At 34.1% G+C, this 23,965-nt stretch overlaps 1 protein-coding gene across 2 annotated transcripts in view; it reads left to right on the forward strand.

Moving 5' to 3' along the window:
- Appbp2 (amyloid beta precursor protein binding protein 2) overlaps positions 1 to 23,965 on the forward strand; it is a 50,168-nt gene that overhangs the window by 17,276 nt on the left and 8,927 nt on the right. Inside the window, exons 2-9 of one of the 2 annotated variants that reach the window (XM_047542943.1) lie at positions 1,735 to 1,823; positions 5,291 to 5,442; positions 9,230 to 9,353; positions 17,215 to 17,383; positions 21,428 to 21,517; positions 23,126 to 23,193; positions 23,273 to 23,378; positions 23,659 to 23,783. In XM_047542943.1, the coding sequence (XP_047398899.1) occupies positions 1,735 to 1,823; positions 5,291 to 5,442; positions 9,230 to 9,353; positions 17,215 to 17,383; positions 21,428 to 21,517; positions 23,126 to 23,193; positions 23,273 to 23,378; positions 23,659 to 23,783 (923 nt within the window). The remainder of the gene's footprint in view (positions 1 to 1,734; positions 1,824 to 5,290; positions 5,443 to 9,229; positions 9,354 to 17,214; positions 17,384 to 21,427; positions 21,518 to 23,125; positions 23,194 to 23,272; positions 23,379 to 23,658; positions 23,784 to 23,965) is intronic. The other variant, XM_047542944.1, reaches the window with a different exon arrangement.

Here is a 23,965-nt window from a genome sequence, read left to right on the forward strand (position 1 = left end):
GATGAGTCAGTCATTTTGGTAAGAAGCTTAAGATTTTTACCTTAGTGTTTTTGGAATATGTGTGTATATTTATCTTGATAACTGTATTTATGATTCTGCCCCAAATCAGACGCTTATCACATTATGTAACTCACAAATCAGAATTTGGTCATATCAGTTTTATTTTCCTTGAGTTATTTTGTATTGGTTAATAGGAAAATATAACAATGATTAATAGTGAGTTTTACTGTGTACATTCCCAGAAGCTTATTTTTCTGTAGCAGTAAACAGTAATCTCCCCAAATAGCAAATCTTTCCTAGTGAAGGTTTTAATGTTAATATAAATATCTAACCATTATGTGAAGATGGCATTTCTGCCTCCCCTTCTTGAGCACATGATAGTCTGTCCCTTCTCCCCTCCAGCAATTGTCATGGATTTTTCATAGCAGTCATTATGAATTTACACTAATATATATACCTAATTTGATCTGACATCTGTCATGACTAATGATTTATGTCCAAGAGTGTGCTGAGTTTGTGTATGTTTACCTTGCACAAAGTAAAGTAAACCAGTGTATGTGGAGAATGAACTACAGACCCTAGTCCTCTTTTTGGAACCTGTGTTCTTATCAACTGAGCAAAGTGTTAAGTGCCTGTAATATAAAGTGACCTTGTGTAACAGAACTCCTTCTAAAGTCCCATGTTATTTATATAGCATATATAAATTCAGAAGTATTTGTTAAAATTGAGTTGGAGTCTTGAGGGTGTATTTGTTTCTTTTTAACCATGTGCATGTATTATTTGAGAGAAAAATTGAACACATTTTTAGAAATATTCTTTAAAATAACAATTCTGAAAAGTCATTGTATAAATGAGTTGGACAGTTAGAAATCCTGCCATCCCTGCATTACTGTAGACATGCTGTACTGTTTGGGTACTGGTGAAGTATCATGTCCAAAAGTGAACTATCTTGAGATGGTTGTTAAGAACTCCTGGTGGAGCATATTGACCAACTGTGTTTTCTGTATACTGTCTTTGCTGTTATTTTGTTTTTCTTGTACTGGGGATTAAACTCAGGGCCTTGTGCAGTACTAAACAAGTATTGTACCACTGAGCCACATCCCCAGCCCTTTTTTTTTTTTTAATTTTTTTTTTTTGATAATTTTACATTAACTATCCAATTTTGATAAACCCATTTTGTCTCTTCATCCCAGATATAGAACACCTAAAAAACTTAAATTGAGCAAGAAATATTAACCTATTTTAATGCACTTGTATGGTTGAAAACTTGGACTTGATGGAGTAAAGGAAAAAGTTATGGTTTTAAGTTTCTTGACTAATGGGTTTATGTTTAATGCTGTTATGTTAAATATTATATAAAATACAATGTTAGCAATATAGCACTTCATAATGCTTACCATGTTTTAGGTACTACTACAGAGTTTTGGTTTATTTTTAAAAGGTTCTCGAAATTGAACTCAAGTTCTTAGGCATGCTAGAAAACGTCCTGAACTACTTCCCTAACCCCATGTTTTCCAAATATTAATTCTTAACATATAAAATTAGTAAACTTTTTATATGAATTGTAGGAATGTTAAATAATAGTGTACCATTTTTCTTCTTGTAAGCATCTTTCTTGATACTATTTTATAATCATGCTGACTTCAAATCTTATTCATTAAAACCACAAATATTAATGTCATCAAATGAAAGTAGAAATTAAAAGTTTTAAATAATTTTTCAATTTTATTTCAGCTTTACCAACAGGGACGCTTATGTCAACTGGGCAGTGAATTTTGTGAATTGGAAGTTTTTGCTAAAGTATTGAGAGCTTTGGATAAAAGGTAAATTATTTTTTTAAACATAGTAAAATATGCATAACATAAAATTTACCATTTAACAATTTCTGAGTATACAATTCATTGACATTAAGAATATTCACCGTGTTGTGCAACCATCAGCACTGTCCAGTTTCAGAATATTTTCATTATCCCAAACAAAAACTCTATTTCCATTAAATAACTCCCCATTCTCAAAGACCCCGAAGCTGCCATTCTACTTTCTATGTGAGTTTGCTATTTCAGGTACCCCATATAAATAGAATTCTGTAGTATTTATTCATTTGTGTTTGTTTTATTTCATTTAGCATAATGTTTTTAAGGTTATCTGTGTTGCAGCATGTGTCAAAATTTCATTCCTTTTTAAAGTTGGATAATATTCCTTCGTATGTATATGCCACATTTTGTTTATCCATTCTTCAATCAGTGGATTTTTGAGTTGTTTCTACATTTTAGCAAATATGGACAAAACTTTTGTGAATATGGGTGTAGAAATAACTCTTCAAATCCTTGCTTTCAATGTTTTTGGTTACATATACCCAGAAGTGGAATTGCTGGATCATATGGTAATTCTGTTTTTAATATTTTGGGGAACATCCATGTTATTTTCCATAAATTCATCTTAATTGTTTTTTTAAAATTAAGTCCGTAACATTGGAAAGTAGTTTTTAAATATGATCATAACAGAAGACTTAAGAATGGATGAAACAAAATTCCTTTATAAGTACAGTGTTAATATAAATCTATAAAATTGTTTCATTGAGAACTCGTTCCAAATTGGATTTTCCATGTACTTGGTATTATTTTAACGTGTATTATATTAATTTATTTGCACTTGTTACCAGAGTCCCAGCAACACTATCCTACCTTTTTCTAATCACTACTTTCCCTTTCTTTGGGGAACCACTATGTTCATTTTGCTCATTTTAGATAGACTCATACAGTAGGTACACTTACTTGTGACTGGCTTTCTGCCATATATGTACAGTGTTCATTATATGTCATTATTTATTCTGTTGTTAAATATTTGAACTATTTGGTTTTTAGCTGTTATAAACAGCTGCTGCACTTATCCATGTACAAGTCTTTCGGTGAACATATGTATGCATATTCATTAGATATAAGAGCATTTTAAGAGTTACAACTCAGGACCAGCTAGCATGATACAGAAAATAATCACGGTAATTATACAGTTCAAACAAGCTTGGTGACAAAGAGAATTTGTTCACCTGCCTCCATCTCCTTTTTAAAGTTAATACTTGTAAATTTAGCTTTTCAGTTCAAGAAAAGGAGGCTGAATTTAGCTTCCTCAGCATAGGTATTTTGAAGAAGGAACCATGGAGAGATAATCTGACCTTTGATGATACTTGCTGTTCTCCATAGCATTCTTACCTAAATTTGCTTTAACTGAATTTTTTTTTCCTAGCCTGCCTGCCTTTCTTTCCTCCTTCCTTCCTTCCTTCCTTCCTTCCTTCCTTCCTTCCTTCCTTCCTTCCATAACAGGGATTGAACCAGGGGCACTTAACTACTGAGTCACATCCCAGCTCTTTTCATATTTTTTATTTAGAGATAGGGTCTTGCTAAGTTGCTGAGACTAGCCTTGAACTCGAAATCCTCCTGCCTCAGCCTCCCCAGCTGCTGGAATTACAGGGCTCATCACTCCCAGCCCTAACCAACATTTCCTAGAAAAATCAGAATATACTTTTATAAGTCAGTTGCAGTGATGCACTCCTGTAACCCCAGGTACTCAGGAGGCTGAGGTGAGGAGATTGCAAACTCAAGGTCAGCCTCAACAATTTAGTGAGACCCCCATCTCAAAGTGAAGACCTGGCCACATAGCTCAGTGGTAAAAGCACCCCTGGGTTCAGTCCCTAGTATCAAAAAAATAAGATAAAATAAAATAATGGACTTTCACAAAACACTGCTGATCTTGAATGTGAATATTGCCAAGTTGTTTCATTTGTTCAGCAAGTTAACTATATATTTGTTGAATGCCTAGGATGTGCCAGGTTCTATTCTGGGTGCTAAGAATACAGCAATGAATAAGAACTACAAGGTCCCTTCCTCATAGTCTGTAATTTGAGGGGGGTGATAAGAATTAGCAAATAAATAAAAGCATTTAGTTTGACCTTTATTTCCTTTGCCCATAGTGGCTATTATTAAAGATTTTTTTATTAAAATATAATTCACATATTATCAGATTTGCCCTCTTAAATGGTACCATTTAGTGACTTTTGGTATATACATAAAGTTTTTCAACCATCATCTCTATCTTTTAAATTTTTTGTAGTTGTAGGGGGACAAATTGCCTTTGTTTATTTTATGTGGTGCTAAGGATTGAACCTAGTGCCTCACAGGTGTTAGGCAAGTGCTCTGCCATTGAACTACAGCCCCAGCCCCCATCATCACTATCTTAATTATAGAACATATCATCATTCCAAAAGGAAAACATTGTCACTCCCTATTTTCTTTTAACCTTAATCCCTGGCTGATCATTAATCTTTGTGTCTTTATGGATGTGCCTATTCTTAGATATTTCTTATAAATGGAATCATACAGTATATTATTTTCAGGGATGTTATTGTTTATGTTGCTCCTACTTTCCTTTTTTAGGGTTGAATAATTTTCTGTTGTAAGGTTAATACTCTTGTTCATCCAGTCATCTATTGGTGAACGTTTGGGTTGTTCATACCTTTTAGCTATTATGAATAATGCTGCTGTGAACCTTAAGGTTTTATGAACATATTCTCATTTGGGGGGGGGTATGTACCTGCGGTATATACATATGCTAACCCTGTGTTTAGCATTTTGAGGAGCTGCCAAACTTTTTCAGAGCAGCTGCTCCATTTTACATTCCTATCACTAATGTATAGGGGTTCCAGTTTTTCCACATCTTATCAATATTTAAAAAAAAAAAAAAATTATGACAATTATCTTGGGTGGGAAGTGGTGTCTCATCGTGATTTTTATTTACATTTCCATTATCACTAGTGATATTAAGCCTTTTGTGTTTATTGACTGGATAAATCATCTTTGGAAAAATGTCTATTCAAACCCATTGCCCATTTTTAATTGGGTTTTTTTCTTTCTTCTTCTTTTTTTTTTTTTTTTTTTTTTTTGTTGTTGTTGTTGTTGTTGTTGTTGTACTGCAGATTGAACTCAGGGGCTTTACTATTGAGCTATACTCCCTAGCCCTTTTTAAAAATTTTCAGACAGGGTTTTCTAAGTTGCTGAGGCTGGCCTTGAACTTGGAATCTTCCTGCCTCAGTCTCCCAGGTTGCTGAGATCACAGGCATACACCACTGCACCTGGTGTCAGGCTAAATTTTTAATTACTGTACTTCATAATTCATTAGGCAAAATGTTTTTTTTTGTCATTTTATCTTGGAAAATAATGGTACTAATATTAATAGAGAAAAGCAACTAAAAGGACACAAATAAGATTCCTCTATTAAATGTTTTTTTCTTTTTCAGACATTTGCTTCATCATTGTTTTCAGGCTTTGATGGATCATGGTGTTAAAGTTGCTTCAGTCCTGGCCTACTCATTCAGTAGACGGTGCTCTTACATCGCAGAATCAGATGCTGCAGTAAAGGAGAAAGCCATTCAGGTTGGCTTTGTTCTAGGTAAGTAATAGTAAGTAGGGGAGAGTTTTATCCTGTGATGGAACTCATAATAAAGGATTTCGCCAGGAATTTCCCAAAGACTGCATATGGAGGTTATGAGGAAAATATCAGAACTAGGTGTGATTTATTGGATATTAATGCTATGTTAAGCACTACACTAGATATTTAAATGGTATCATCCTAAATCCTTATGACATTCCAGTGAAGTTTTTTTTTTTTATGAAATAATGATTTTTTTTTTTTGTGGTGCTGGGGATTGAACCCAGGGCCTTGTGCTTGCAAGGGAGGCACTTTACCAACTGAGCTATCTCCCCAGCCCCAATGATATTTTTTAAAAAAACCTTTTTTTGTAGTTGTAGATGGACAGTGCCTTTATTTTATTTGTTTATTTTTATGTGTTGCTAAGGATGGAACCCAGTGCCTCACACATACTAGGCAAGCGCTCTGCCACTGAACCACAACCTCAGCCCTGAAGTAATGATATTAACAACCTTTTACGTATGAGGAAATAGATTCAGAAAAGTTGAGTAACTAGATCAAGTCACATAGCTAGTAGAGAGCTAAGTTTAGAACCTTGTGTCTATATGATTGATTACAAAGCACATACCTTACTATCATGTCATGCTGCTGCTAACTTCTTTGACCTGCTTACTATTTGTTGTGGCTTGGGACTTAATCCTTTTGGGGCTCCATTTTTCCCTTCTCTAAAATGAAGGTTTTTGGAATTGCTTCATGGGGATGTTATGAGGATAATGAAAACATTAATGTAAAAATGTTCTTGGGGAAGTTTTGCATGTTATACATACAGAAAAATATTGTTTATTATTTGTAAAACATATGTTTTTCACAAATGCATATAGATAATGTTTCAAGCTTTGTTTAAGTTGTTGCTACCTTTCTTCTTTCCCTATTTTAAGAAGTTACTTTTTAAAGTATGTACTTTTTTTTAATGACTTTTATTTATTTTTTATGTGGTGCTGAGGATCAAATTCAGTGCTTCATTTGTAATAGGCAAGTGGTCTTCTACTGAGTGACATCCCCAGCTCTAAAAAGTTATTTAAAAAAGAATAACTTATTTTGAAATTAGGTTGCAAAAAAATTGCTAAGAGGCCTGGGGTTGTGACTTAGTGGTGGGGCATTGCCTCACAGTTTGAGGCACTGGGTTTGAGTCTCAGCACCACATAAAATTAAATAAATAAAATAAAGGTATTGGGCCCATCTACACTTAAAACAAAAAAACAAAAACCGAGTCTTTTGAAACATTCCTCCAGCTTCCCCAGTGATGACATCTTATGTAACTCTAGAACTATATCAAAACCCAGAAATTACTGGGTGCAGTAGAGCACACCTGTAATCCCAGCAGCTCGGGAGATTAAGGCAAGAGGATCTCGAGTTCAAAGCCATCCTCTGCAACTTTGCAAGACCCTAAGCAACTTAGCAAGACTGTGTCTCTAAATAAAATATTGTAAAAGGGCTGGGGATATGGTTAAGTGCCCCAGTTTCAATACCCAGTACCAAGAAAAAAAAAATGCAAAAGTTGACATTGGCGTTAAACTTTTAACTAGACTACAGACTTTATTAGTTACCAACAATTTTTACATGCACTTATTAAAGAGACAGAATTTTTCTGTGCAATCAGTTTCATGTAAAGATTCATAACCACCTACTCTACCAGGATGCGGTATTGTTCTGTCACCACAGACTACCTTTTATTTTTATAGCTTCTTAATGTGTGCATGTTTTCTCTCATGTATGTGCACACACTTTTGCCAGCAAGTTTTCAAGATCATTTCCTTCAGTCTGTAAACAGTTCTTTTGTATTGCTTTTTCCAGTTTGCTAGAAGAACTTTAAAACATTGTTTTCTGAAACGAATCTTCATCTTTTATCCTTCCGGCTCATGGAACATAAATTGGAAAAGAGGATAATTTAAAGACTGTCTTTGAAAATAGAAAATATACAATCTTGATTGATGTTGATATCCCTTTAGTTCTAGATGGTAATAAAAAATTGCTATAGAAGAAATTTATTACCAAAGAAGGTGAAAGACATGAAAGGTGATGTTCATTGAGTTTCTGTCATCTCCACATGTATGTACACCAACTTGGCCATTGTAATGAGCGAAATAGATATCTTAGAGATTGAACCAGGTCCTTGCAAACTCATAGTTATATCATCAGACTTAATTCTGAAATTATTCAGAGGATGAAGAAGGATGGTAAAGATTTTTTAAAAATAACAGCCCTTTTGAGGCTGTTAATTCTTACACAGTATAATTTACACATGTAAAGTGTACATTTCAGTGGTGTTCAGTATACTCAACAGATTTTACATAAATCTTCAGAATAGGTTTTAGAACATTGTCATCATCCCCAAAGGAATCCTATACTCTTCAACAGCCATTCCTCATTTCCTTCCTACCCCAGTCTACTTTTTGTTTCTGTTGATTTACCTGTTCTGAACATTATTCATATAAATAGACTCATAGAACTTATGGTCTTTGTGACAAACTTGTTTCAATTAGCATAGTGTTTTCAACGTTTTCCTTGTTGTAGAGATAGAATTTAATATAACAGATTTTTATTAGAGCACTGAAAATTTAAAAAGGGAACTCTGGGGTATTTTTATTATGAATAATAGCAACTCCAAGAATGAGCTACCACATTAGGGCTTGGGGAACTGAAGAAAGATGCTTTCATTGTTGTTGTTGTTCTTTTGATACTGGGGATTGAACCCAGGGGCATCCCTCCTTTTTAAATTTTTTATTTTTTAAATCTTGATACAAGGTCTTGCTGAGTTGCTGAAGGTCTTACTAAGTTGCTAAGGCTGGCCTGCAACTTGATATCCTCCTGAGTCCCAACTCACTGGGATTATAGGCATGTGCTATCATCCCTAGCTAATTATGAAAAATTTAAAGCTTGAATAGCTGAGATACTGCTACATTGATAACAGTGCTTCAGAACTCTGAAAAGGTGGCCTGTGTAAAGGAGTTCCAAAAACTAGCAACTGGCTAGCTGTTGCTGGTATTACTGACAGTGTGCTGTGAAACTGGTTTTACAAGTGTTGGAAAACTGCAAGTGGAATTGACTATTGCTTACTGGAATGAACTGCCATTGCCAGAGTAAAGAAACGTACTGGGTATTCCTGTTAGCAATTTGAAAAAGTGTTCCTTGCTCTTCCAGTCTTGGAGCCCCCATCTCTAGCACTTCCTATTGGCAGGGCCCAACAGGGAGCCAGGTGGAGAAGAAGAAATGTGGTTTGCAGAATCCTTTCAGTTTCTCTGTGCCTGAAGTTTTATTCAGCTGTTAAGTTGGGGCAATAATAGCATTTAAGTTGAAAGTGTTTGTGAAAAATTAGATGAGAAAATTCATGTGGAATGGTTATCATAATAATTTAGAGTAATTTGTGCAGTGTAGTAAAATGCATCATTAGCCATTTTTTGAGGTCAGGATCCTTCCAAAAAATGGATGGTATTTTGAAGCAGTGGTGTTAGGCAACAGTATTAGGGCTATTGAAAGCCATCAAATCAGTTTCTTGCCAAAAGAATGTGATGAGCAAGCATTACCATCACTTTTATGTGTATATCATCTATGAAATACAGCTATACTAAGAAGAGTAAGTTTATTAAGTTTTCTTTATATTTGCAGTAAGGCATAAGGAAGTTGAAAAGTTACATGTATACTACAAGATGAAAATTATAGTTTTTTAGTTTAAATAATATTCACTGTAAGCATGTCATTTTAGCTTTCAGGCAATTTACTAAATTATCTAAAATTACTTTTTCTGCAGGTGGCTTTCTTTCAGATGCAGGCTGGTACAGTGATGCTGAGAAAGTTTTTCTGTCTTGCCTTCAGTTGTGTACTCTACATGATGAGATGCTTCATTGGTTTCGTGCAGTAGAATGTTGTGTGAGGTAAGGTGGAACAGATTCTATAATTACACAACGTGAAGGTACACGGTGACTTTTTTATAGTTTTAGCTCTTCTGAGTGTGCTCCAACATCCCAGTAAGTCTCTAAGATGATATTTATATGTCATAATTTCATTAATCTAGCTTGTTTCCCATCTCTAGAATATAGTGCAGCTGCTATGGATGTCTTAGCTTAACTTTCAGTATTATGAGCCAATGTGTATCTGTATTCTTTTTGCTTTTTCATAGTTTTATTCAGCAAACATTTATTGAATGTTTATGTGCTATGAATTGTGCTAGGCAATGGGTACTAGGAAACTCAAGAAATATATTTTTTTCTTAATTGTTTTTTCATTTTAATTTTTTCAGTTTTGGTTATTGAACTTGGTGGTGTGTCCTACCACCAAGTTGATGAGTTAGTTAAAACCAAACCCCTTCAGAGCTAGAATATAGATATATTCTAGCTAAAGATAAAACCATGTTAAGCTAAAATTGAGTACAGTGCCTTTTTTTTTTTTTTTTTTTTTAATCAGTTGGAGTTCAGTCTTTAAAGGATGTTTTTACCCTATTATACAGTTACCTGTGTTAGGGAAACATTTAATTCTGAAGTTAGTCTTTAGTTTGCAATCTTAGTTATAATTGCCCATATATGTGTTAGAAGTACTATATGATAAATTATAGGAGTATTTGTGTGCAGAAACAATAAATGGATTAGTTTATAATTCGGAGTACTGATGAAAATAATCTGTCATCTTCCTTCTGCCTATTTTATCTTTGTAAGAATAGAAGATTAGACTATCCCATAGTGGTTTGGGAAGTTAGTTAAATATTTGTATGTCTGTGAATTAGTTTATTTGGAATAGAAAAGCTGTTAACATTTTATTTCCTTACATGCTTGATTTTTATTCACAGAATCAGAATCTATTCCACCCGGATAACCTAACTTTTCTAATTTTAAGGCTTCTGTATAAATTTTGCTTTAGCTTAACACACTAGTTTAGTTTTCTGCAGACCTGGGTTCTTTCTCTCCTTCCTGGTTTGTCATTTCTAGCAAGTAGCTCACATCTTTAGGGTTGCACGTGGTATAGTCAGGGAGAAAGAGGAAGGATAGAAGCCAGCTAAGTCTGCTTTTTCTTTCTCCTTCCTTCTTTGCTTATCTGTTTCTTAAACTGGGAAGCTAGGACGTATTGTATTCTTCAACCCATGTAAGGTGTTCTAGGGAGCAAAACATTTTTAATTGTGCTTATAGCTACCTTGAATGAATTCAGGGTCTGCATTAAGAAAGAAAGGAAAGAGAGTAATGAATAGGTAATTAAAAATACAGTAAATGATATCTTTGGAACAAGCACATGGAAAATTAGAATAATGTCTGGACTAAGAAACGAAAGCATTTATAGTACAAACTTATTACCTGTATACTAAGACAAGTGAGTTTGTACTTAATGAATTTGAAATTTCAGGGCTGGGGCTGTAGCTCAGTGGCAGAGTGCTTGCCTAGCACATGTGAGGCACTGTATTCAATCCTCAGCACCATGTAAAAATAAATAAGGCCTGGGGCTGTGGCTCAGTGGCAGAGTGCTTGCCTAGCACATGTGAGGCACTGGGTTCACTCCTCAGCACCACATAAAAATAAACAAATGAAATAAAGGCATTCTGTCCATCTATAACTACCAAATATTGTTTTTTTAAATTAAATAAAAATAAATAAAGATATTGTGTCCATCTACAACTGAAAATATTTTTTAAAAAAAGAAATTTCAAAATAAAAATTTGCTTGTATACAGCCATACCTGCTAAATCCTTAATCAATGCAGGTATATTTAATATAATTTCTATATTTGGGAAAAAAAGATGAAACTTTTCTGATTTTTTTTTTTTTTTTTTTTTTTTTTTAAGGCAGAGGGAAATTGGGGGTTTTAATTAACCATGTGTTTAGTTGAATTGGAATTTAGTTGAATTGTTTTGCAGAACAGATACAAATGAAATCCTTTGGTTAATCTCAGGGGCTTTGAGCCTGATGCAAGAGTAAGGGTGTGTTCTTCAGTTTAATATCACAAAGCCAGTTTCTAATCCAAGGCTGGCGTTGAAACATAGAGCAAATGTCAGAGAGCCTTCTTGACTTTTCTGTAGTTAAACTTGGTGCCATTTTTTTCGTTTTTTTAATTCCTTGGAAATTCTGCCTGTTTTCTTTTACTCATTTTATATTTTAGTTTTTTGTTTATAAAATCAGAATTGCTATGCTATTATTCCCTTAGTATACAGGAGCAATTGACTCTTAAGATCCCCACGGATACCAAAATTTGCTGATCCTTAAGTTTGTTATATAAAATGGTGTGGCATTTGCTTATAATTAGTAGGCACCTCATCCATGATGCTCCCCCCTCAGCCCCCCACCCAGCTACTGGTAATTGAACCCCTGTTCAGTCTATCACAGAGCCACATCCCCAAACCTTTTTATTTTAGATTTTAACTATCCTGCTAGGTGGGAAACAGTACCTTATTGTGTTTGACTTGTGTTTCCTTAATGAATGATACTGAGTATCTTCTCATATGCTTATTGGCTATTTATATATCTTCTTTGGAAAAGTGTTTATTCAAGTTCCTTGCACATTTTTTAAAAAAAGCTAATTGTTAAGTTGTACTGCTTGATACATTCTAGATACTAGACCCTTATCTAATGTATGATTTGCAAATATTTTCAAACCTATATGTTGTCTTGTTACTAAAAAAAAAATATATTTTTAAAGTATATATAAAGTATAATATATATATATATATATATATATTTTTTTTTTTTTTTTTTTTTTTTTTTTTTTTTTTTTTTTGGTGGTGCTGGGGATTGAACCCAGGGTCTTGTGCATGCAAGGCAAGCACACTACCAACTATATCCCCAGCCCTCACTTTCTTTTTTTTCACTTTCTTGATAATGTCTTTTGGTATGCACACACTTTTGCTTTTGATGAATAGAGGTAGTTCTAGTTCTTCCCTTCTAAGCAGATGTCTTTTGTTTCCTTTTCTTGTCTAATTGCTTTGGCTAAAACTCCCAGTGTAATGTCGACTGTCACTAGTAGGACCAGGCATCTTTATCTTGTTCCTGATCATATGGGGAAAACTTCCAGTTTATCATCAAGTATGATATAACTGAGTGTTTCATAAATGCTCCTTATCATATTAAGGACTGCTACACATACCCACCCAAAAAAAAGAAAGAAAGAAAAGAAGTGTTAGGGAGGATGAGAAGAATTTGGAAACTTTGTGCACTGTAGATGTGAATGTAAATGATATAGCTGCTTTAGAATACAGTTTGGCAGTTCCTCATAAAAGCTAAACATAGGATCACCCTATGACCCAACAATTTCCTTCCAGGATATGTGTTCAAAAGAATTGAAAGCAGAGACTTGTGTGCCACTGTTCACAAGAGCCCAAAGGTGGAAACAATCCAAATATCTATCAACAGAGAAATAATGTGTATGTATTAGTTGCTCAGCTAATTCTACTTTGTGGATGAACCTTGAAATTTTTATCTTAAGTGAAATAAGGATAAAATACTCTTCACTTATGTGAAATATCTAGAATAGGCAAATTCATAGAACCAGAAAGGAGATTTAAGGTTACCAGGGACTAGGGGCAAGGGAAAATGGGATGCTGTTGCTTAATGATTAGAGTTTCTGTTCAGGGTGAATGGTTGTGATGGTTGCATAACATAGTAAATATGTCAATGAATTATATGCCTAAAAATGGTTTATATGGAAAATGTTACATATATTTCACCACAATTTAAATGAAGTCTTTATTTGCATTATCTAATTCTCTCCTTTTGTTTTTCCCCCTGAAGTTTTTTTGTTTGTTTTTTTGGCAGTAGGGATTGAACCCATGGCTTTGCACATTCTAAGCACTCACTGTTCACTGAGTTCCACTTCCAACCTCTTATTTCCAAAAACTTTAACTAGTTTTTACAAAGACAAGTATAAAATGGTGATCCTTTTTCTTAGGTTTGCTTTCAGTGTATTTTATTTTTGTTAATGTCTGTCTGATATGGATCTAAGTTGTCATCTTGCTCAGTTTTATAGTAAATATATTTGTAAACTTGATAACTTCTAAAGTGTGTATATTTTCCATTTCAAACTCTGAATAGTTTAACCAGTTAAATTGTAATTGTTTTTTACAGTAGCTGTTTGATGAGGTAGCTACAATTTTATGTTGTCATGAAAGTAAAATACTATGCTTCCCTAGTATCACCACTTTTGTAGAATTTTGACAGCATGCCTTTTTCTTAAGTTAAATGTTGAGACAAAATTAGACCATCAGTTGGACCAAGTTTCTTGGATCTTGCATTCTGCTTAGTTTTAGCCCAGATGGACACACAGACCCTAAAGAGTCTCCATATGTTTAATTTGCCCTTTTGTTTCAATAGGCAACCTGCAGGGACTGGAGAAACTATCAAGCTGTGTCTTTCTGGCATAAAAATGTTAATTTCTTACCTCATCATATGCCAATTACTAAATAATTTCCAAAATTGTTAAGGGAATACTTGGCAGTGAAGGTCATTGGAATTGCAATTCTTAGTATTGTGGAAATGAAAAGCACTGTTTTTCACTCTCTGAATTTATACTGTGTCTGGGTTTCTCCTTTTTATCATTCAAATATATTTTGCTAATTCTAATCCTGTTTTATTCTCAAGGATTTTTCCCCCTCTGGACTATTTTAATATCTTCTATTCTGATTGTTTTGCTTCACCCATGGCTTTACTATAAACAGTTGTCCACATTACAGTAGAAAACTTTTCTAGAGTTGCACTGTCCTCCCGTGTTAGCCTTTAACCATATGAACTATTCAGATTTCAACTAATTAGAATTTAAAAACCAGTCCTCAGTCACATTTCTGATAGTTAATAGCTACTTGTGGCCAGAGGATACCAAACTGAGCAATACAAGTATAGAACACTTTTAACATCTCAAAATTCTATTAGATAGTATTGCTGTAGAGCTCAGTTGAAATCTTCCCACTTATTCACTTAACTAGTTCAACCACAACTTCTATCCATGACCAGCAAGGCCCTATAATATCTTGTTTATCTCTCATTTTCCTTTTTCTTTATTCTCTACGCCATATTCAGTGGCCTTGTTATTGGGTTTTTTTTTTGTTTGTTTTTTGGGGAGGGGTTTGTTTTTTACTATGCCAGACTTCCTCCTTTTCTCGGGACCTTTGCACTTACTTATTTTGGAGGGAGAGGACATCCCTCCATCTTCACATAGCTGCTTCATGATCACTGAGGTGTGAACCCAAATTTTACATCCACAAGAGAATTCTTCACTGTCTAACTACCTTTTTAAAGAAACTTTTGTTGATCCTATTAGTCTGTTGTTGTCATCTTCATAGTTATTTATTCTTAAATGAAAGTGTCATTTTATTTGGATGTTCTTCTGCCTATTATGCCACCCTTATTCCCTCTTAAAAACTAACTGGCATATAATAGGTACCCAGTGAGTACCTCACTATGAGAGTCTCAAAACTATCATCTGGACTACCTTTTTTTTTTTCTTTTTAACTGTGGTTTTACCCCTCGATTTCCGTTGACTTCCTACACATGGTTTGTTCTCCATTTTGACAGAGATCATTAAACACTACTTGATCATGTAATTGAATTAGCAATCTAACAGTCAGGTGACAATGTTTATTGGTATATAACATGAAAAATTGTGTGTATATTAGAATATAATTTTTCCATCATGAGTAGCCTGGTTAATCATTAGATGCATACCATTCTAGAGTAGCCTGATTAATTATTACATGCATTTCAGCTTTAAGTTGGAATTTGATATTATGAAAGATACTACAGAATTTTAGATTAATCTTAGTATATTCTTTTGCTTGAGGGTTTTATTCTTTTTGAAATGAAGATAATGCTGTGGTGTTTGTTGGAGTGCTACACTATAGTATACACCACCTTATTGATTAGTCCTTTCTAATCAATAGCTTTTTCAAAGTTGTTCTGTTTTCCCTAACTGTGGAAGAAATGATAGAGAAGATTGAACTTTTCTCATTTAGGGTAATTAACCTGTTAATATTTTTGGTGTAACTAAAAAAAGAAAAACCTTAAGTTTTTTTATTTGTGATACCCCTGAATTTCAGAATACTTCCCAACCTCTCCATACTTGTTTTCTTTCTTTCTTTATTTCTTTATTTCTTTTTTTGGTGTGTGTGTGTGTGTGTGTGTGTGTGTGTGTGTGTTAGGGATCAAACACAGAGTCTTTCGAGTGCTAGGTTAAGTGCTCTACCACTGAGCTACATTCCTAGCCCACTTGGATTTCTTTCCTTTTTTTCCTTTTCTTTTGAGTATGTGGAAGATATTGGGAGTTGAACCCAGATGTGATCTACCACTGAGCTATATTCCTAGCCATTTCATTTTATTTTTCACTAAATTGTCCAAACTAGCCTTAAACTTGGAATCCTCTTGCCTCAGCCTCTCCAGTAGCTGAGATTAGGCAGGTGCCACCATGCCCAGTTGACTATTTCTTTTAGAATTAAACCTATGCTTGTAATCCAACCCAGCCATCACACTCCTAGATATTTGCCTAAGCCAAATGAATGCAGAGGTGCTTTACCAATGAGCTTATTTATTTTATTTTATTTTATTTTTTTTGTGTGTGTGTAGTACTGGGGATTGAACCCAGGGCCTTGTGCTTGCAAGGCAAGCACTCTACCAACTAAGTTATATCCCCAGCCTCTATTTTATTTTTTTATTTTGAGAGAGGGTCTCACTAAGTTACCAGGGTTGGTTGGCATTAAGCCTGCAAATCCTCTTGCTTCAGAAGCATTGGGATTACAGGCTTGTGCCACTGCACCTGACATTTGGTTTTCTTTTAAATATCTTTTATGCTTTTGTTCCCTCTCAAACTGAATATCAGAAATTTGCATTAGCCTGATATATATAAAGAAAATAGTATTGCCCTGACATAATGTTCAAGTCATCATTATAATAGAGATGTATTTAGTCTTAACACTGTGCTCATGTGTTATATAGATGTACAGTCTGTTACTACTTAGACTTTAGTCTGATTTAAAGTGTTTTAGTATTCTTGAACGTCATTAAGTTGATAGATTGGTTGTACAATTACTTCATGTAAAGAACACTATTTTCTGGCTCTGGGGATAAAGGTTAGTAACTGATACTGCTATTTTCAGTAAAATAAGCAAAAATGATTCATGAAATCAGTGGTCAAGTGTTATCCAAATATATTCTAAAAATAAGAATAAAAAGTAATGATGGATAATAGTATATCAGGTTGATTTTTATTTTCTTCATTATTTTCCATTCCTTCCCTCATCCCTCTACCCCAGTATTGAGAATTGAACCCAGGGATGCTATAGCACTGAGAACTACATCCCCAGTCCTTTTTATTTTTATTTTGAGACAGGGGTCTCTCTAAGTTGCCTGGGCTGGCCTCGAACTTGGGATACTCCTGCCTCTGCCTCCTGAAGGAGCTGGGATTACAGGTGTGTGCCATCACACTTGGCTTTATTTTCTGGATTTCTTATATTGAAACTATTATTTTTGGATTTGAAACAAAAAAATATTTTTTTAGATATAGCACATGCTGAGTACACAAAGCATACAAAATACATAGAGAAGCTAAGAAATCAAAATTGGATCAGGTTAATTATGTGAAGTTTCTTGGAAGAATATGTATTGTACTTCTTTGTGGGCCTTAATTAACTGTAGTCTGGCCAATATTTTTCTGATGTTGCCTCATTTCTTTCATCTATTGTCAGTCATTTAGGTACTATATAATAATTGTAAGAGGTTATCAGGTCGTACATGCTGGAAATAACAGAAATAAAGGACATTTATTTGTGTTTTGCAGATTGCTTCATGTACGAAATGGAAACTGCAAGTACCATTTGGGTGAAGAAACATTTAAGTTAGCTCAGACATATATGGAAAAACTGTCAAAACATGGCCAGCAAGCAAACAAAGCTGCACTCTATGGGGAACTGTGTGCACTCCTATTTGCAAAAAGTCATTATGACGAGGTAAGTGTTTTGAGGTATATGTCAGTGTAACTAGTAATTGCCCATAAAATGGATAAATCAAATAGTCTTATCATATGTCTTATAAATCTTGGTTTCACATATTGTTTACTTAAAGTGATATGCATTTGTAATATTTTAAATAATATGAAAGGAGTGTTGGAGTGTTTACCAAATGGATTAAAAAAATTTTTTTTTACTTGTCGATGGACCTTCATTTATTTGTATGTGGTCCTGAGAATTGAACCCAATGCCTCACATGCTAGGGAAGCGCTCTACCATTGAGACACAACCCCGTCCTGTCAAATGGATTTGAAATATATATATGTACAATTTAGGGCCTTTTTAATTTTTTAATTCGACCAAATGTTTTTCTGCCTAAATCCATCTTTTAAGTAAACCTTAGATGTTTTTGATTGGATGTATAGTTCTGGGTGAACTCTCTTAACTTGAAAGGCATTTGTTTCATTAGGAAGGTAGATTTTTTTTAATATATTTTTATTGTTTTAATTGTAGATGAACAGCATGCCTTTATTTTATTTGTTTGTTTTTATGTGGTTCTAAGGATTGAACCCAGTACCTTACACATGCAAGGCAAGCACTCTGCCACTGAGCTACAGCTCCAGCCTTGGGAAACTTAATTTTTATTTATAGCTTATAGTATTGCTTTTCTCCTTCCTCTTCCTTATGAACAAGATTGCTTCATTCCTAGTTTTATACTATTAACTTAATGCTTTGGTGATAATACATAGTTGGCAGGTATCTATATGTGCTTTGCTGCTTGGTTGTTTATATATGGGAGAATATCATAATTATTTCATGCTGTCAGTCATCATTTAAATTTTAAAATTATCCCAATCTTGATTTTATCCTATTCTATTACAAGTATATATTCCATATTTAAAGGGAAATTACAATTAGCAGTGATGCCAGAAAATTCTAGAATAGTTGAAAAAGGATGTTTGTACTTTTAATATTTTTGTGAGAATACATCAAACTGACATGCAAAAATCTAAAATCCTTATCAGCATGACTGCAATTTTTCAGGAAGTAAACGTACTTGTGATTTTTTTGATGTTGAGATCCTATGTCTGCTAAATTTGTTCTGTGAGTGGATTTCTTACTACCCTTCGTATGCAATGAATATTCCACAGTTGTTTATCAACTTAGATGCAGGGCTTGGCACCTTTTTATAATTTTCACACACCAGAAAATAGCTCCATTCACAGAAGCTCTTTGTGCAAAAGCACGTCACGAAAAGTGAGAGTGAGGTTAACATCAGATATTAAGTAATGCCCATCTTTAAAAGTTCTTAGATGCCCCACCATCTTTTTATGTCTTTGCATGAACTCAGCCATCTCTGGTTCCTCTTTCATCATTTCCTTTCTCTCTCTCCTTTTTTTTGCCCTCATACTGCTCTCTAGAACACTGTAGTCTTTTTTCTTCCCCTGGTTTCATAGAGTAGTTCATATCTTGCCATTTTTTACTCATGAGCCTTTTATTTACCTGTTTCCATTTTCTTTCTTTACTAGGTCATTAATATTTAATTGACAGTTATTTCTTTGGATTTAGGGGTTTAAACTGTGCCTTATTCATGGTCTTTGCAGCTCTCAGCACTTTCATGAGGAATGTTCAAGTCTGTTAATGTTTCTTGGGTAATTTGACCGTGTATTCTTTCATAAACTTTTCGTTGCTATCTGCAGGAAACTGCAAATCTCAAGAATATAGTGAGTCAGTGTCAATCCCAAAATAACAATGATTTGTAACAAATGTTTGTTGTTTTGTTATGCTTAGGATGACTATAGCTGCACTTAGCAGTACATTTACACTTTGGTCAAGACCCACTGTGGTTTACTTAGAACATCTATCTGGGATATTAAAAGCCTTGGAGCAGAGGTAGAAACATCATGAGAAGTACTGCTTGCTCTTAGAGTTTTCTTCCAGAAATTATACATTTAACTTGTGTTTATATTTTAATTGACTAAAGGAAGTCACACAGCCATGCTTGTCTCTCTGTGTGTTTGTGGGTTTGTCCCTCCCACTGCCTTTCTCTCCTTCCTCTATCCTCTGTCCTCTCCTATCTCCTCTCTCTCCCCCCCCCCCCCCCGCCACCCCCCATCGCTGGTGATTGAACCCAAGCAGCTTCTTTGTTCTGTACCATTGAACTGAACTATACCACTAGCCCTGTGCTTGTTTTAATTTCAAAGATAAGTACATCATTTCCAAAGATGCAAGGAAGAGGGCCTAGGACAGCAAATATTTTTAAATGGTATGATTGTCTACATCACTTTTTAACCTTATGACATTGAAACCAAATCAGTTTATTTAGTATCTTGCAATCACAAACCAGGTTTTTGGACCTAAATCTGAGTGGGTTAAATTGTTTTTATTTCATTTTTGCATTACAAGTACTTCTGAAGAGCTGTTCCTCTTAAGTGAGAATGGAAGAAAAGGAAACTTCCAGAAGAGAACAAATAACTTTCTAATATATTTTCTCCTTATCCATTATAATCCTTTCACAAAATTGTTTTGTTTTGTTTCTTTTTTAAAAAATTTTGTTTATTTATTGCTCTACTGGTCCTTGTACATTCTAAGATACATTTTGAGCTATATCTTCAGCCCTTTTTTTTAAATTGCTGTATTGTAATCTTATATAACAGTGAGATTCATTATGCCATGTTTTTACATGCACATAAGTTGATCAATCTGATTCCCTCTACACACACTTTTTATTTTTTAAATTTTATTTATTTATTTGTCTATCTATTTATTTATTTATTTATTTATTTTAGTACCAGGAATTGAATCCAGGGGCACTTAACCACTGAGCCACATCCCCAGCCCCCAACTTGCTATCGTTCTGCCTCAGCCTCCCAAGCTGGCATGTACCACCTCCACACACATCTATTTTTTAAAAAAAAATTTTTTTGGAAGTGTCTCAAAGTTGCCCAGGCTGGTCTCTAATTTGTGATCTCCTGCATCCACCTCCTGAGTAGCTGGGATTAAATATGTGCACTATTATGACCAGCTTGTTTTGTTTCTTTATAGCAATTTATTTTGCCTTCCCCCCCCCCCCCCAGTAATCACTAGAAGTACATTTTTTGTTTTGTTTCCCATTATGTGCCTAGATGCTCTCTTGTTGCCTGCCTTATAACCTCTCTTCACTTGTATACAGACATTCTGTCAATTGAATGTGTAACATAAAGTGCAGGCACTTTATGAACAATGGCTGGTACAACATAAGCACTTAACAGGCGATTAAGATTTTTTTTTTATTTGTGGTGCTGGGGATTAGAACCCAGGGCCTTATGTTTGTGAGGCAAACACTCTACCAACGGAGCTATATCCCCACACCCCCAATTAAGATTTTTTAAAAAAATATATTTTTTAGTTGTCAGTGAACTTTATTTATTTATATGCAGTGCTGAGGATTGAACCTAGGACCTCACACATGCCAGGCAAGCACTTTACCACTGAGTCACAACCCCAGCCCCAAGATTCCCCGCCCCCCCCACCCCCCCCATAGTAGGGATTGAACTCAGGAAGCTGTACCACTGAGTTACATCCCCAACCCTTTTTATTTTGAGACAGGTCTTTTTGAAGTTGCTTAGGCTGGTGTGTGCCATACCATACCTGGGCAGGATATAAAGTAGTTAGTGTTGTAGTAGGGGAAGTAAAATACAGGAAACTCCGACTAGACTGAAACCTGAAAGACAAGTTAGGTGGGTTAAAGGGTTAGAGGAAGGGACGATGTATTCTAAGGCAGCGGAAATATTATGTACAAGGACTTCTGGGCAAAAGAGAACATGCCTCTCATTTCCTGAACATGTGTCATTAAAGGTCTGATTCAGAAAACCTGTAGAAGCAGAGTAAAAATAATGTAACATTCATAATTGGAAGAAACTACTCACAAAATTTTCGTGTATAAATATTTGGTGTGATATTTGTGTACTTGATAGCTTGTTAGAAAAATTTGCATTCATTTTGTTAAGTACTGTCAAATTTGAATTATCACAGTTGTTCTTTTAAAAATATTTTGTTTTTTAGGCTTATAAATGGTGCATTGAAGCAATGAAAGAGATTACAGCAGGCTTACCAGTTAAAGTTGTGGTTGATGTTTTGAGGCAAGCATCTAAGGTGAATATCATGTTAAAATTATTAAATGAATTATAGGATTTATCAGGATTTAAATTTGTTTTAGTTAACTTACTATTAATATTATATTCTAAGTTTCTGTGCCCAGTTTTAGAAACTTGATTTCTAACCCAAACTGTCTTACATACACTTTGTTAATTTTCTTATTGCCAAGAAAACTTGTGGTATAATTCATTTTAGTAATTGTTTCAGCTCACTGAAGTACAAATCATGGTATTTTGGGGTTATTCTGACTTGAGTTCTTGATTTTCTTAAACCCATAGAATAACCTGAATTCTTTAGGCCAAAACTATGTGGGCCCTGATCACTGTTCTTATTAAGGATAACGTAGTATTAAGTATTTTACTCTAATATTGCAGTCTCACAGCAAGACACCTTGCTATACTTGACCTGCTAGATCGTCTTTATTTGATTTTTCTCTAGTTTCTTCTTATTCTGTAAATAAATGCGTTAATTCTTTGACCTTTTAGTAGCATTTAAAAATTACTGCTTTGGAGGCTGGGGATGTAACTCAATGGTAGAGTACTTACCAATCATGCATGAGGCCCTGGGTTTAGTCCCCAGCACTGTGGTGGGTGGGGTTGGTAAAAATTACTGTTTTGGTGCACTGAAGTCTTAAAGCATTAATACACTTTTCACATATACTCTTTCTAGAAGTTTCTCAAATTTGAATATTCCATTTTCATCAGTTTTGCTTATGAAAATTCAGTTGGACAAAAGATTACACAAAATTCTGGACCTAAAAGACTGCAATATTTCTGTGAATATTAAATCACTTTATTTTAGAGCAAATAAAGCAGCATAGGGCTGGGATTGTAGCTCAGTGGTAGAGTGATTGCCTAGCACATGTGAGGCACTGAGCTTAATTCTCAGGACCACATATAAATAAATAAAAATAAAAATCCATCAACAACTAAAAAAAATCATAAATATTCAGGTTATCATCAGCACTAGAAAAGGGATCTTAGTATATTTATAATTAATTGAAAACATCAAATATTCATTTAACATAGAGTTAAATATGCAAGATTTATTTTCCTATATGTGAACGATAAGAGTTTAAAAACTACTGACTATCCTCATAGTTGGAAGTATTTTGAGAAGTGAGAAAAACTTGAAATTCTGTGCATTTAAAAATTATTAGATGAGTCTAAGGCATGCCACCCTAAATACTCCCCATCTCATCTGATAAGCAGGGTTGGACCTAGTTAGCACTTGCATGGGAGACCACCTGTAACACCAGTTACTGTAGGCTTAGAAAACAATACTACAGGAAAACTACTCAAGATCATTGTAAGCCACTCTAGAATTGGGTAAGTACCTTTTAAGAATGTGGAAGGATAGTATTTGTTAAGGACACTTTGTCATGATGGTTTTGCACATCAAAGTTTTAAACTTTATGGTTTTCCTAGGTTATATACAGATCTGTTTATAATAGAATTTGTAAGTAATTTGGAAATAAATTGCAAATAGAATCCTTCTGTTTAGAGATTTTTTTTTCTTACTACAATAATTGAAATATATAAACTATACTTATTGTAGCACACTAATAACTGCTTGAGAGTTAACAATTTTTCATTTTGTCTTTAGGCTTGTGTAGTAAAACGTGAATTTAAGAAGGCAGAACAGTTAATTAAACATGCAGTATATTTGGCACGGTAGGTGGTGGTTATTAAAAATGTCATTTTTGAATTATTACTCTACATTGTATACTAATAGTTTTTCATCCTTTTATAGGGATCATTTTGGATCCAAACACCCAAAATATTCTGATACACTGCTAGATTATGGGTTCTACTTACTCAATGTAGATAATATCTGTCAGTCTGTTGCAATTTATCAGGTATGTTGGTTTTTTTTTTTTTTTCTTTCAATCTAAATTGACTTGCTGACTTGAATTGTTTGTGGTATATGAATCTCTATTTCAAAATAAACCTTTTGAGCCCTGTCTCCTTCTTAGAGGGCATTCATTAATTTACAAAGTATAACATAAAAGACTTAAAAACTAATGTTCTAGAAATTAAACTTATGAGATTGGGTATATAAAATGTTAAGATGTTTATTTTAAATTAGTTGATATTTTTTAAAAGCTTACAATATTATTAAATATTTTTATTTTTCAGGCAGCCCTTGACATTCGACAGTCAGTGTTTGGTGGCAAAAATATCCATGTAGCAACTGCTCACGAAGACTTGGCTTATTCTTCTTATGTTCACCAGTATAGCTCTGGGAAATTTGACAATGCACTGTAAGTTCCACATTCCTTTTCAGTAAATTATTAAATTCCATTTTTTTGTTTATTTTGTTTTGGTTCTTTTCCCCCAATAAATAGTACTTAATGTACTTCATGGATTAAATTTCTCTCCCTGGAGCTTTAAGAAGATGCCTAAAATGTTACTTAAGTCATTTTACAATTATACCAATTTATAA

The sequence above is a fragment of the Sciurus carolinensis genome, chromosome 3, assembly GCF_902686445.1.
Source record: "Sciurus carolinensis chromosome 3, mSciCar1.2, whole genome shotgun sequence".
Taxonomy (NCBI): Eukaryota; Metazoa; Chordata; class Mammalia; order Rodentia; family Sciuridae; genus Sciurus; species Sciurus carolinensis.